This window comes from Taudactylus pleione, unplaced genomic scaffold (genome assembly GCF_031769625.1).
Source record: "Taudactylus pleione unplaced genomic scaffold, aTauple2 ptg000615l, whole genome shotgun sequence".
Taxonomy (NCBI): Eukaryota; Metazoa; Chordata; class Amphibia; order Anura; family Myobatrachidae; genus Taudactylus; species Taudactylus pleione.
Genome location: NW_028285017.1, coordinates 5,063,884 through 5,078,418, shown reverse-complemented (window position 1 = coordinate 5,078,418; position 14,535 = coordinate 5,063,884). Strand labels below are relative to the sequence as shown.

Below are 14,535 nucleotides of genomic sequence, written 5' to 3'. Positions count from 1 at the left end.
AGTAGCAGAGAGAGCCTTTCGTGTGACTTTTACCTTCAAATGCATCTTAATCACACAGTGATGTGAATAGCTAGCACAAGCTGCTTCTGGTGATTAAAATGATATGCAGCATGCCTATATTCTCTGTGCATCTGTTGGATTATCTGCATGTGAAATACAGGGTTACAGCCGCTGACTAATGTAGTAACGTAGCGTTTCGCATGCAGATACACCCGTAATCACAGAAGCTGCTGGTACTAGCTATTCACATCACTATGTGAATATGATGCATTTGAAGGTAAAAAGTTGCCAAAAAGACGCTCAGCGCCATCGACTCATGCCATAGCATGCCGCAATTAGAAGGGCTGTTTAACCAGCAAAGAGGCTAGATGTATAAGGACACATCTGTACATCTAGCCTCTATCGTGACTTGCCTGGCATGAGTGAGCCACCAGATCCTGTGCTACTCTGCTAGCGTTGGGTTTTTTTTTGCTAAAAATGCCTCTAAGTTGCAATGCGATGCAACTAGGACACACCAGCAGACTGTGCTGACTAATTTGATATGTACCACTTGTATATCTGTGTGCACCTGAGACTGAATAGGTCAACGGAACTTGGAATGAAAAAAAGTTGCGGACGCTACATTGTAGGACTTTGTATACAGGTAAGTCGCACACAGATATACAAGTGTCACATATCAAATTAATTAGTACAGTCTGCTGCTGTGTCCTAGTCGCATCGCAATGTGACTAAATCGCATTTTTGGGAAAAAAAAAAAAAAGACACCTGGCACTAGCAGAGTCTGACGGGACCTGACGCACAGAGTGGGGATTTTTAGCGTGACTGTATAAGTACACATCTGTATCTGCTTTTGATTGTAGCATGCATTTTCTTTCAAACTTTACCTCTAAAAACAGTGTAGTCCCCTTTATCCATTGATCTGGTATCCCACAGACTCCACAGTACAGGCTTCTTCTGATCTCCTGCTTTATCTCCAGGCTTTCTGCTCAATCGCAATGTTTGTATTTACATTTGACTCAAAACCTGTGAACTTCTTTTTAGGCAGTCACACAGGTACCTTTTGGATCAAAGCATATCTACTATTTCTGGCAGCAAAGAATAGGTAGTGTAAGCGATGAGGTAATGGCACATCATGCTCTATGTGCCATTACCTCAACAATATATTAGTACGTGGTAGTTACCCTACAGTACCTGCTATTTACAGGCAAACAACTACATATGTTATTTATGCTGGCGCACAAACTGTGTGCGTCATTTGCCTGAACATAAAGATTCAAATCTTTCCTGTTCCCAAAGTTTTGTTAGTAGGATACACATACACCCCATCATGGCAGCCAGAGCTCTCACTGCAACTCAGAACATTCTATCCTTGTCCGAATGCTCATTTAGGCCTGGGCGATGGAGCATGGAACACCAGCTGGTGGGAAGTTTACCATTTTGTACAGCATTCTTAATACTGGATTTTATGGAATAATCAGGTCACCCCATTCCTTTCTTCAAAGTCAATTTGTCTCACAATACAGGAGCAATAAAATGAATAATAATCCTGATGTTTTAACACACTACACTCTCTAGAGTTTACAGAGAATGATGCACAAAACATAAAAACATTCAGTGAGCGGCAGTTCTGTATTTGAGAACATCGTTTTAATGAAATAGGTCAGAAGATTGTCTCTAGACTAGTTCATGCTGATAGGAAGCCAACAGTAACCAATATAAGAATGCGTTAACAATGGTATGCAGAAGAGCATCTCTGGATGCATAGCACGTTGACCGTGAGGTGGATGGGTTACAGCTGCAGAAGACCACACATGGTTCCACTCATGTCAGCTAAAAACAATAAAAATGTTGCCTCATCTGACATATATCAAGTTTCTGATAAGAATTCCTTCCTTCCCCCCTGCCTCCCCCCTGCCTTCCTCTCTGCCTCCCCCCTGCCTGCCAGCCTTCCTCTCCGCATGCCTGCCTATTCTCCACCTGATGGCCCTCCTCTCCATCTGCCTGCCCTCCTCTCCGTCTGCCTGCCTTCCTCTCAACCTACCGGCCCTCCTCTACGACTGCCTGCCCTCCTCTCCACCTACCGGCCCTCCTCTACGACTGCCTGCCTTCCTCTCCACCTACCGGCCCTCCTCTACGACTGCCTGCCCTCCTCTCCGCCTGCCTTCAAGCATTGCGTCATTGCCACAGCCTACCTGAGTATTATTGCTGAATATGCACATAACTTCATAGCCACCATCTACCCATAGTCTAAGACTGCCTACCCCTGAAAAACAGTGTATTTGGATAAGGTGGAATGGAAAATTTTAGCATGAATGTTCAGCCAAGAAATTTGCAACTGCATGATGCCCATCATATCACCATGTGCCAGAATCCATGCCAGAAATCATGTTGTCCTGGTGCCCCTGGGTAGTTAGGAGCAGTTTACCTAATAAAATGGCTACTGACAGTAATACATACATGATAGAGAGATAGATAATGCACACAGATATATGATTAACACACAAAAGACTATATTACACATTACAGTTCTTTGTTGAGTTAATCTGAGTACAAAGGGAATTTCTGCCGAAAAGGTCAACATTTTCTGAAATTCTGTGATTGATACAAATTATGGTTCTTAGAACCCAGAGCTTTTAATGAAAACAGACTCTTTTTGATAAACCTGAAAAAAAATCCTCTGTCTCATTATATATTTAAGAGTAGGTAAATTGAGCCTTTGATATTTTCTCGCATAAAACAGATGACTGCAAGTCTAATATTTGCACTGAAATGAGAATGAGCCCTTGTGCTAATCCATCTGCTAGCTGGATTAAGGTACTTATTATTCGAAAATGGGCAAAGCCATCAATATGGCAAAGGAATTATAATGCTGTTAATTAAACCATGGAGCTTCGGAATAAACTTTAAGAGTAGGCGCAAGCAGATGTACATTTTATTTCCCTAACTTGAGAATTAACTATATAGAAAAACAGCAATGGAAAAGCATGTGAGGAACAATACACGCAAATTATTTGAGTATAAGATTTTAAATTACTAAAAATAAATATTCTCTACTGACCAGATACAAAAGTACCTGATGACCTACTTTAGAACTCTCTAAATCAGGGATGGGGAACCTCAGGCCCGGGGGCAGGCGGCGTATCTTCCTATTGGCCTGGATGGCCCTTGCCAGGGGCGCCAGCCAAGGGGGGGCTGTTTCAGCCCGACGTCACTAGCACATGATCTCCTGTCTCCTCTGCTCTTAGCAGTGTCCAGCAGTCAGCTGCAGCAAAGATCTCTAGTCTCCTTCTGTCTCCACTGCTCTTACCAGTGTTCTCCATTGAATGTTATTATGTATTAGCCTTCTTATATGTCCCTTTATATCAGAAACATTTAAAATTAGGGAGAGTAAATCTTTTTTATTTTTATCCCTAATATATCTCTTCTCCAACAATACCCAACACATACCAATCACCACTCACTAATTCCAATATGTCAACTGTGCAGGAAAAGAGTGCAAGCACCACATCAATCACAAGGCTCTATTCGCAAGGTAATTTGCATATATGCAAATTATCTTGCCCACAATGCATCTTGTTTGTTATTGATGCCCTCTTTTCCTGTGTTGTTGACATATAGAAATTAATAAACAGTGCTTTGCATGTAGTAAGTGTTATAATTGAAAAAAATAAAATGTATATATATATATATATATATATATATATAGTCTCCCTATTTCTACAGGCATGTAAATTGAACTACCCCCAGTGTGAGTGTAATAAAAAATTTTTCTCCTCAGTTTGGGGGACTGGCTATGATCTTTATGGATTGTGGCTAACCCTATGGACTGTCTTCATTCTTATGTTGAAAAATATAAAAGTTCTATCATCCCAGTAAATTAAAGGTGGAGTATAGGTATCAGTTGTTAAAAAGCGTAATGCAGTATAGATAGCCCAATTTGAATATATGTAAATTATGTTACCCATAATGCATTTTGTTTGTTTTTGATTCAATGTTTTTAAGCTTTTTCCTGTGTTTTTTTGCATAAATAAATTTATATATAGTGGTTTGCATTGGAGTAAATTCTATAAAAGATATATATATATATATTACAAAGAGAAATAAAAATTATACTCTCCCTATTTCTTCACATGTGTGAATTAAACTACCCCCAGTGTGTGTTATTTATTTATTTTTTTAGTAGAAGCAGTCATTGTAGGGGGGCGCCAGTCCCTTAGTTTGCCAGGGGCGCTCGGACCCCTAGATACACCCCTGCCGCCTGGAGCGTTCTTAGGATGCTTCAGACAGTCACACCGCTGTCCTTAAAGCTCCCCGAAGCGTCCTCAGGATGCTCCAGGCATTGCTGTAATCACCGGTGATTGTGGCCTCTGCCCCATGTGATGTCGTGCGGAGGGGGCGTGGCTTGCACCAGGCCAGCGAATAATGTTATATAGAGCAAAATGGCCCTCGGCAGAAAAAAGGTTCCCCACCCTGCTCTAAATCATGTATTTTCCAGGCAGATTATCAACTCTATTTTTTGTGAGCTGTGCTTATTAGGGCACCTGTCACATACACATTCTGGAGGCAGTCATTTTGTGCCTCCTGCCTCAGTGATGTCACTAGCTCCTTGCAAATTGCTAATCTGTATTCATACCTCCCAACATATGGGATTTAAAGGGACCTTAAATAGGTGTGGCCTCAATTATTTTTCATCACTCTGAAGGCATGCCCAGCACACCTCCAGACATGCTGGCTGCCCCCAGGCTCTCCTCCACACTGTGTAGATACTATGCAGAGCAGTGGTGAGTACTGCCCCCAACTCATATCCCTACCCCTGTGGAACATTGCGGCCTGCAGGTGGGACGGAGGGACTATCCTGTTCAAAGCGGTATAGTTGGGAGCTATGCTGTACTTTCAAGATCATCAGTTCATAAAATGGCTAACTTTACTGTGCATAGGTGTTGGGTTTATTTAACATGCATATATTTTTATTTTTTATAAAACCCGACCTGCAAATGTAATCAAACAGCACCAATATCTGAAAGTGTGGTGGGGCGCAAAAACAATGCGATGTTTACAGTTGTAATACTCTGCAGGGTTTGTCAAAGTAGTGGGCGCAACTGCATATAAGCCATTCCCCCAAGTGTCAAATAATGTGCACCTCTGTATCAACCCTGCTGGCTTATTACCCTTTTCCCCAATGTAACCCCACCCATTACCTGATAGACTACACCTCTGTGGTACCTACCAACTCTGGATGTGGTTGTACATTGTGTATGCCATCCTCAGGTTGTAACCCATTACTGTATTAATACTTTATATTCGGTTAGAAAGTCAGGATATGAAGTGTAATGATGTGGTTGTTTTTACACCTGCATTGATTTATGATTCAGTGAAAAATATAATTTGCAGAAATTTAGGATGAGTCTGAGCATATGTATGGAATCTCATGGACAGGTCTGGACTTATAATGGCAATAAAAGATCCAACCAAGTACGAGATAGAGAATGGTCTAAACAATGAGGTACCACCACATCAAAACACCTTACAAACATATACTGTAATATTTAAATATAAAATAGTGACAATAATGCAGATGGCATACATGATGAGCTCTGACCATGGTAGGCACCTTGAAGGCATGCTTTGGCAAGTTAATGTTTGGACCTAGTAACAAGTAGGGATGGCCTCATACAAGCCTCCTCTTTATTAATATGACTTCCCCATCTGATGCTTTCTAATATTATTACTTTTTTTAATTTCAAGAGTTTTAATCATGACCCTACCCTGTATAAGGCATACAAATCTTAGAAGTGATAATACAGAAGATACTCCATTTAATTAAATGATGAATAACAGAGCTTACCTTCTTCTGCAATCACTGTGAGGGTGACTGCATTCCCAGCATCCTTTATGAGTTGTACAATGTTATCATGTGACAGTTCCACAATAGACTGGCCATTAACAGCTGAGATCCTGTCTCCCACTTTCAGCTTCCTGCAGCGGTCAGCAGGGCTACCCTCTATTACACGTCCAATCTTGTGGGGAATCACTGCAATTGAGAAAGGCACATTTTTATTTTAGCACTTTGTCCACAGCCAATATCTTTGCTAAAATTGCAGAATACAAAACAGTTATGTTTAATAAAAGCAGCTCATGGAAGTACTTTGCCACAAAAACTTCAGGGGTCACAAAACTTTGGCAAACATTTTAGCCTTCCTCTTGTGTACTAGCGTACAATGGACTCTGCAATGTCTGAGATGCTCACTTTTAATGATATTCTACAGTGCAACTCTGCCGGCAGTTGTAAATACTCCACCATCGGTGCACCAACAACACTTATGACACTATGTCTGACCTCCTTCTGAAAATTCTCTAAACATGGTCTCTGTGGTTATGGATCTGCGTTTGAGAACTCACTGCGCTCACTGACATGCCCGTGACACCCCTATAACATACCCATGAGATGCCCTTTTTCGCATATTCACTTCAGACCACCTCCCAGACATCGCCCAGGAAGCCCCCTCCCCTTCCAGTGGTGTGCTGGGAAGTCCATTCACAAGGAATACTGCAAAATCTAAGAAATATACAGTGTGCATTCAGTGAGCCATGTAAATGAGGCCATCTATATTGGGATAATGACAATTATGCTGATTCTACTTTGGTTTACACTTGGCATTAATTGGTTGAAATCTCATGGTTAACAGTTGTTGTGAAACTGACAGTGCCAATGAAAGGTTATATCTTTATATACTAACAATTTTTTAATATGTAAGTGGCCGATTTACAGGGAAAAAAAAAATCACCTGTGAAAATAGGTCATGCTAAGAGAGCTGCACCTCTCCATGCCATTACTATTCAGGCAGGTTTGTGGCTTTGAGCTAATTGACTCGTGTTCCAGTATGCCTGGATGTCTCGCTCAGCAATGTGAGGTATTGTTAATGCACGTAACATCTGTTCCAGCACATAAAATATGAGCACACTGAAGGAGCAGCTCTGGAATTTATTTATTTATTAAGGCCACCCAGATGGATTTGCATCTGAAAAGCAACATTAAGGCTAATAATCAGACATATTTTAATATTTAGACATTTTTTTTTAATTAATGTGTTGAAAACCTCACTGAGCTAACACACAGGGAAAAGCTTTATTTTGTTTTTATGTTAACTCATTCAAACCTGGTCAGATCAGTTCTAGTGAAACCATAAATGGAAAAGAAGAAAAAACAAACTAGTACAGATTAGTTAGAGGTCAGGAAAATGTGAGTGTTTGAGAATTGTGAAAACTAACATTTCAAAGAATTTGTGACATAATGGAAATTTTCTTTACAGAGAGAACTAACATTCCTCACCTCCAGGCGGGGGCTTATTCTTTGAAGTCAAGATGACAAACCCAAAGCCTTCATTTTCTTTGCGCTGTAAGACGACATCATAAGCTTCTGCTGGTGACTTAGGAGCACTGGTCACCTCAAACCTATTCAGCCTGGGAGAACCATTGAGAGCAGGGAGATTATGTTGTGGGTCTTCCTCTTCTTGCGGTTTCTCTGAGGAGTTCAAATAAACCAGAACCACTTACTTTAAAGCTAGCAGGTCACATCTACAGTTAGTGACATCCAAAACAGGTCAATGTAATGTGTGACATTTGCTTGAAAATTCACCTGGAGATGTATTTGGCAATTTACCTATGTCACAAATATCAGCAAACAAACAGTGGGGCTGATGGAGAGTCACATGCAAATAAAATGTAACACGTGCACCCAAAAATAGCATGTATCTGCTGACATGCACATCTCAAGACTTGTCAGGCCCTGTATCTGCAGCATATGCACCTAGTTTATGCCAAGCACTTTATTATTAATATTACTCATTTATTATTATAGTGGGGAGGATAGGGGAGGATAGAGAGACTAAAGCTTGTAAAAGCAAGCAATAATGGGTCAATCAATGAGCCTGTACCCAAAAAGTGGGCAGACAGACAGGGTCAGAGTCACCTTTGTGAAAAATGGAGACAGGGGTACATATGTGCACTAGAGACAGGAATAGTTTTGAGAGGAGAACAGAAAGGAAGAACCTAAGAGATCATCATCCCCAGCATGTATTTGCACCTACCCTCCAGCAACCCCCTAACAGGCGTACATGTGTCCTTCTGCAGGACTGTATGAGCTGCAATTGTACCTGACCTACAACAGACTTCCACTTCCCTACCCCATTCCATTTTTTTTGTATGCCAAATGCTATGGAGACACCTACATATAATAGTGCAACAACTCCAAACCCAGTTACACCCCCCCCCACCCCCCACTTCAACCACAGTTGTTGGATCAAATTTCCGGATTGTGGAACAATCCTGCCAAAATCAGGATGTTTGGGAGGCATGTTAGTGTGTTTGAATCGTGTGCATTATAAACTTGTAGAAACTACAATCTTTGGTGCTTTACAAGCACATGCGCATTAGTAGTTGACTGTTAAAGTCACTCAATTTATGATCCCTCTCAATTTATGATGCCTTCAAGGAAATATCCCATATAGCAGAGGTTCCCAAACACGGTCCTCAAGGCTCCCCAACAGATCAGGTTTTAGAGATATCCATGGTTGAGCACAGGTGGTTAAATCAAACTGACTGAGGTACTTATTAAGTCACTTGTGCTCAACCATGGATATCTCTAAACCCTGAACTGTTGGGGAGCCTTGAGGATTGCATTTGGGAACCTCTGCCATATAGTATAAGACTGGACTTGGGGCTGGGCTGCTGCAAAACAGTGTACCTACATACATCTCCGCACACAAAACATCCCCCAGTCAGTAACTTGTAACTGTATCCAAAAAAGAAATAAATTATTTTTTCTTCAGTACAAAACGGTAAATAAAAGAAAACTTGTAGTAAAAGGTTAGCAGGTGTACTTTTATGATGATCTCAAACAAGGCAGATGGAGTGGGAGATACTCAATTTTAAAATAAAGGATCTCATGCTCGAGACCCAGGTAAGTGCCCCTTTACTGATACACCCAAGTGTCGTATTCAATTTACCTAAATGAGGGACATGATCAGAGGAGAGGCAAAGGTAGGGAAGATTTGTACTGTCATTCTTGTACTCTTATGGCGATCACTACTCCGTAATGCTACATGCCATACTGTAAAAAGCACGGAAGACAGCAGAAACAAATGGTACCTACAGAAACCTTTTGCGGCCCACAGACCGGGTGACATGGTGAAATCACTAACCTGCATCATAAGGTTGAATATTCTCTCAAAATTCTAAACACATTTGCATCAGTACGCATCTGGTATTGCAAAAGCAAAACTCGAAGACTGTATAACTAATGCTGGGCATACACTGCCAGATAAAATGTCTGTCAGATCGACAGACATTTTATCTGGCCGGCTGCCAGCCGCAGATGTCCGCGGCATACACTGTGAGAGAAATCTCACAGTGTATAGCCCGACATCCGCGCTCCGCCCCCGAGGGAGGAGACATTTCCCTGTTCCTTCCGTAGGAAGGAACACAGGAAATGTCTGTCTGTCGGCTGCGCTGGGTATACACTGCCCGATGCGGCCGACAGTTTACCGGGTAATATCGCATCGGACGGGCATGCTGGACAATCCAGCATGCCCGACCGAGCAATATTTAACCCTCGGTCGCCCCCCCCCACGCTACAATTATCGCGGCGATCTGCCGATATCGGGCGGATCGTCCCGATAATTGTAGCATGTATGGCCAGCATAAGCAATTCACACCTTTGTGACTTTGTGAACGGAGATAAAGTACCAGCCAAACAGCTCCTAAATGCCATGTCACAGGCTGTGTTTGAAAAATTACAGTTAGGAGCTGGTTGGCTGGTACCTTATCATGGTTCACTTTATCTCCATCTAAAGCTTAGTAAAGAGACCTCAAGGTTTCTTCCGACACAAAATTGTCTCTATATGAAAATATATGCTGCTATACCTCTCATTGTAGGAAGACAATATGCTGATAATAATAATACGGATCAGACAAATTATTAAATAAATTCTTTATTTTTTTTTTATTAAAGAATTATTTGTCTTATTATTTGGCTTTTATTCAAATCGCTTAATAAAATATACATAGTAAAATCTATATTAGAATATTTAAAAAATCTATCAATTTATTTTGCCAATGTCATGAAGCACGAGAAATGAAATAGAGCTAGCAGAGGTTTCTTCTGCTCCAGCTGCAATATCTAATTTATTGGAACTCTCTCACTTGCAGCCCTCAACCCCATATCCTTGTACCACTGAGGACTATGGGAAGTCCACCTATACCCCCATATTCTTTCATTCACACACTCTGTTTCCTTAACCTAATGGGACACTTTTGGTACACTCTAAATCTAGACAAACACACACATACATCTACACAGTGCATCAAAAATTCTACACACAATACCCCATAATGACAACGTGTAAAAAGTTTTTTGATATTATTGCAAATTTAATAAAAAAATAAACACTAAGAAATCACATCTACATAAGTATTCACAGCCTTTGCCATGAAGCTCAAAATTGAGCTCAGGTGCATCCTGTTTCCGCTGATTATCCTTGAGATGTTCCTACAGCTTAACTGGAGTCCACCTGTGGTAAATTCAGTTTGATTGGACATGATTTTGAAAGGCATACACCTGTCTATGTAAGGTCCCACACTTGACAGTGCATGTCAGAGCACAAACCAAGCATGAAGTCCAAAGAATTGTCTATAGACCTCTGAGACAGGATTGTCTCGAGGCACAAATCTGGGGAAGGGTACAGAAAAATATTTGGTGCTTTGAAGGTCCCAATGAGCACAGTGGCCTCCATCATCCGTAAATGGAAGAAGTTCGGAACCAACAGGACTCTTCCTAGAGTTGGCCGGCCGTCTAAACTCAGCAATCGGGGTAGAAGGGCCCTAGTCAGGGAGGTGACCAAGACCTGATAGTCACTCTGTCAAGAGCTACAGCATTCCTCTGTGGAGAGAGGAGAATCTTCCAGAAGGACAACCATCTGTACAGCAATCCACCAATCAGGCCTGTGGTAGAGTGGCTAGACGGAAGCCACTCCTTAGTAAAAAGCACATGGCAGCCCGCCTGGAGTTTGCCAAAATGCACCTGAAGAACTCTCAGACCATGATGAGACAAAGATTGAACTCTTTGGCGTGAATACCAGGCGTTATGTTTGGAGGAAACCAGGCACCTTTTCAACACCAGGGCAATACCATCCCTACAGTGAAGCATGGTGGTGGCAGCATCACGCTGTGGGGATGTTTTTCAGCAGCAGTAACTGGGAGACTAGTCAGGATAGAGGGAAAGATGAATGCAGCAATGTACAGAGACATATTGGATGAAAACCTGCTCTAGAGCGCTCTTGACCTGAGACTGGGGCGACGGTTCATCTTTCAGCAGGACAACGACCCCAAGCACACAGCCAAGATATCAAAGGAGTGGCTTCAGGACAACTCTGTGAATGTCTTTGAGTGGCCCAGCCAGAACTCAGACTTGAATCCGATTGAACATCACTGGAGAGATCTAAAAATGGCTGTGCACTGACGCTTCCCATCTAACCTGATGGAGCTTGAGAGGTGCTGCAAAGAAGAATGGGCGAAACTGCCCAAAGATAGGTGTGCCAAGCTTGTGGCATCATATACAAAAATACTTGAGGCTGTAATTGCTGTCAAAGATGCATCAACAAAGTATTGAGCAAAGGTTGTGAATACTTATGTACATGCGATTTTTTATTTATTTATTTTTTATTAAACTTGCAAAAATAGCAAACAAACTTTTTATACGTTGTCACTATGGGGTATTGTGTGTAGAATTTTGAGGACAAAAATGAATTTATTCCATTTTGGAAAAAGGCTGTAAAATGTGGAAAAAGTGAAGCGTAGAGAATACTTCCCGGATACACACACACACACACACACACATATATATATATATATATATATATATATATATATATATATATATAAAAAACAAATGGTACTGATATAAGCACTAGTCCCTCTGGGAATTCTGTATTAACAAAGTTCTTATGTGAATCAAATTGTTCCACTATAATGATAATCCCATCGTCACGGTGTCTGCTCGCAGTTCTCCAAATAGACCATTGTTGTGCGGTCCCAGGGAATTATGAAATATAAAAAGTGAGAACAAGCGCCATATAGTATAGTATATTATCTCATTTAACACTCTTAAAAATTCAAATGCGTACTATGTGTATCTAATAAATAGACATGTAGTAATATTTCTTGAATCCACACAATACATCCCTTTGTAGAGTCAGTGCCCCTTGACTCCAGGTGAGATGATTGATGGGGAGAGAAGAATGCTCTCATAGTGTAGTAATTTGAAAGACACTTTATTTAGATACACAACACATAAAAAATGCAGAATTATAATTAGAAAGTGATTTAAAGGATTATCTGAATTGATACAGCAATTCCAAGAAGCGGGGGTCACCACAGCCTTAACGCGTTTCGTCTCTTACGCCTATGTAGCTGGACTTCGTCAGGAGAATACCTATGTGGGAGCAGTCCCAGACTTATATACATTGTTCAATCAGTACAGTATGCCCACACACAGAATTTCAGGTTCTCGGCCGTTGGGCGCCGTCTTGGACACAACCGTGCATGTGCGGGGGATGCAACTATATATAAAATCTTCTGTATAAAATTAATTGGTCTGTTTGTCTGTCTGTCTGGTTATGCATTTGGACACTAATGCACCGACTGGGATGAAACCAACACAAGGTGATCCAGTTTGATCCTGGCCAGACCAATTGGTTTACGCTGGGTAGAACTTTGACTCCGGGAGCCTGTTCTGAGCCTTCTACTAGATGGATTTGGACGAAAACTTCACAAAGTGGTAACATTGCATCCCAGATGACATATTAGGGGGTTGAGGTCCCAACCAAACCTCCCGTTGGTGTACGCTGGGAAGAACTTTGACCAGGGGATGCTGGGCAGAACTTTGACCAGAAAAGCCTGTTATGGCTGGATTTGGATGAAAACTTCACAGAAGTATGGAAATTGGTCTGTAATGTCTTATGGAGTTGTTGGGATCCTAGTTGGACCTCACAGCGAAGTGCGCCAGTCAGAACTTTGACCCAGGGAACCTGTTCTGGGCCTTCCACTGGATGAATTTGGACGACATCACATAATCAAACGTAATAACTTGAAAATTTAAACCCGGTAATCCCGGGTACTTCAGATAGTGTGTGTATATATTATATACACACACAAAACTAAATAAGTCACCAAGTGCTTATCTGATAAATATTTTTCCATTATGACAGCAATCTATGGTTGATCGTTCCAGGCAGCCACGTTCCCAAATTCATTCAGTCTTTGCACCACACAGTAATAAATATCACTGAGCAATACTGTAAAAGGTTTTTTTTTTTCTACATAAAGAGAGAGAGGAATCTTACTCACATGAACAAAGATAAAATAGGCTTATCCAAACAATTCTGGAAACTGGTAGATGTTGAACTTGATCTCTTGCAGCCACTCCAAGGAAGTCAGCAGTTGGATGCATTTCGTCTTAGCAGGACTTTATCAAAGGCTTTCCAAACCACCTGCCTAATATTGAGTAGGTCCTGTAAGTTGCAAGGTGGTGCCTCCATGGTTTGGACTTGTTTTTCCAGCACATCCCACATATGCCAACTAGATTGAGATCTGGGGAATTTGGAGGAAAAGTCAACATCTTGAACTATTTGCCATGCTCCTCAAACCATTTCAGAATAATTTTTGCAGTGTAGCAGATTTACTCTTCTGAAACAGGCCACTGCATTAATAAATATCGATGCCATGAAGTGGTGTACTTGGTCCGCAGCAATGTTTAGGTAGGTGGTATGTGTCAAGGCAACACCCACATGAATGCCAGGATCTAAAATTTCCTATAATGAACACTGCCCAGAGCATCACACTGCCTTCACTGGATTGCCTTCTTCCCATAGTGCATCCTGGTGCTATCTCTTCCCAAGGTAACCAACGCACATGCACCTGGTTGTCCACATGATGTAAAATAAAATGTTATTCATCAGACCAGGCCACCTTTTATTGGCTCCATGGTCCAGATCTGAAACAGTTGTGCTCATTGCTTTCAGTGGTGGACAGGGGTCAAGCATGGGCTCTCTAACTTGTCTGCGTCTATGCAGCAAGCTACAATGCACTGTGTGTTCTGACAGCATTAACCTTTTCAGCATTTGTGCTATAGTAGCTCTTCTATGGAATCGGACCAGATGGGCTATCCTTCACTCCCCGAACACATCAATAGGCTTTTGGCACCCATGACCCTGTTGCTGGTTGGCCCTTGTCAAAGTCGCTCAGACTCTTCTGCGTGCCACTTTAACAGCTCTGACCCGCAGAAGCATGGACTCTACAAGACCTCTGAAGGTGTCTTTTGGTGTTTGGTATCAGGAAATTAGCGGCAGATCTGTTACCTTCTGTAAATGCAAGAAAGAGCCGCCACAGATTGGACTTGTTGTTCCAACACATACTGTACTGCTCAGTTGAATTTAAATCTAGTGAATTTTAAGGCCAGGGCAACATCTTTAACTTTTCATC

The 14,535-nt window shown here is 41.6% G+C and overlaps 1 protein-coding gene across 2 annotated transcripts in view; it reads right to left on the bottom strand.

Annotated features, from left to right (window-relative positions):
- The window catches only part of MAGI3 (membrane associated guanylate kinase, WW and PDZ domain containing 3), a 378,672-nt gene that overhangs the window by 47,401 nt on the left and 316,736 nt on the right, over window positions 1–14,535 (bottom strand). For both annotated transcript variants that reach the window (XM_088454430.1, XM_088454431.1), the window contains exons 15-16: window positions 7,331–7,522; window positions 5,846–6,031 (exon numbers count right to left, since the gene is read on the bottom strand). In XM_088454430.1, the coding sequence (XP_088310556.1) occupies window positions 5,846–6,031; window positions 7,331–7,522 (378 nt within the window). The remainder of the gene's footprint in view (window positions 1–5,845; window positions 6,032–7,330; window positions 7,523–14,535) is intronic.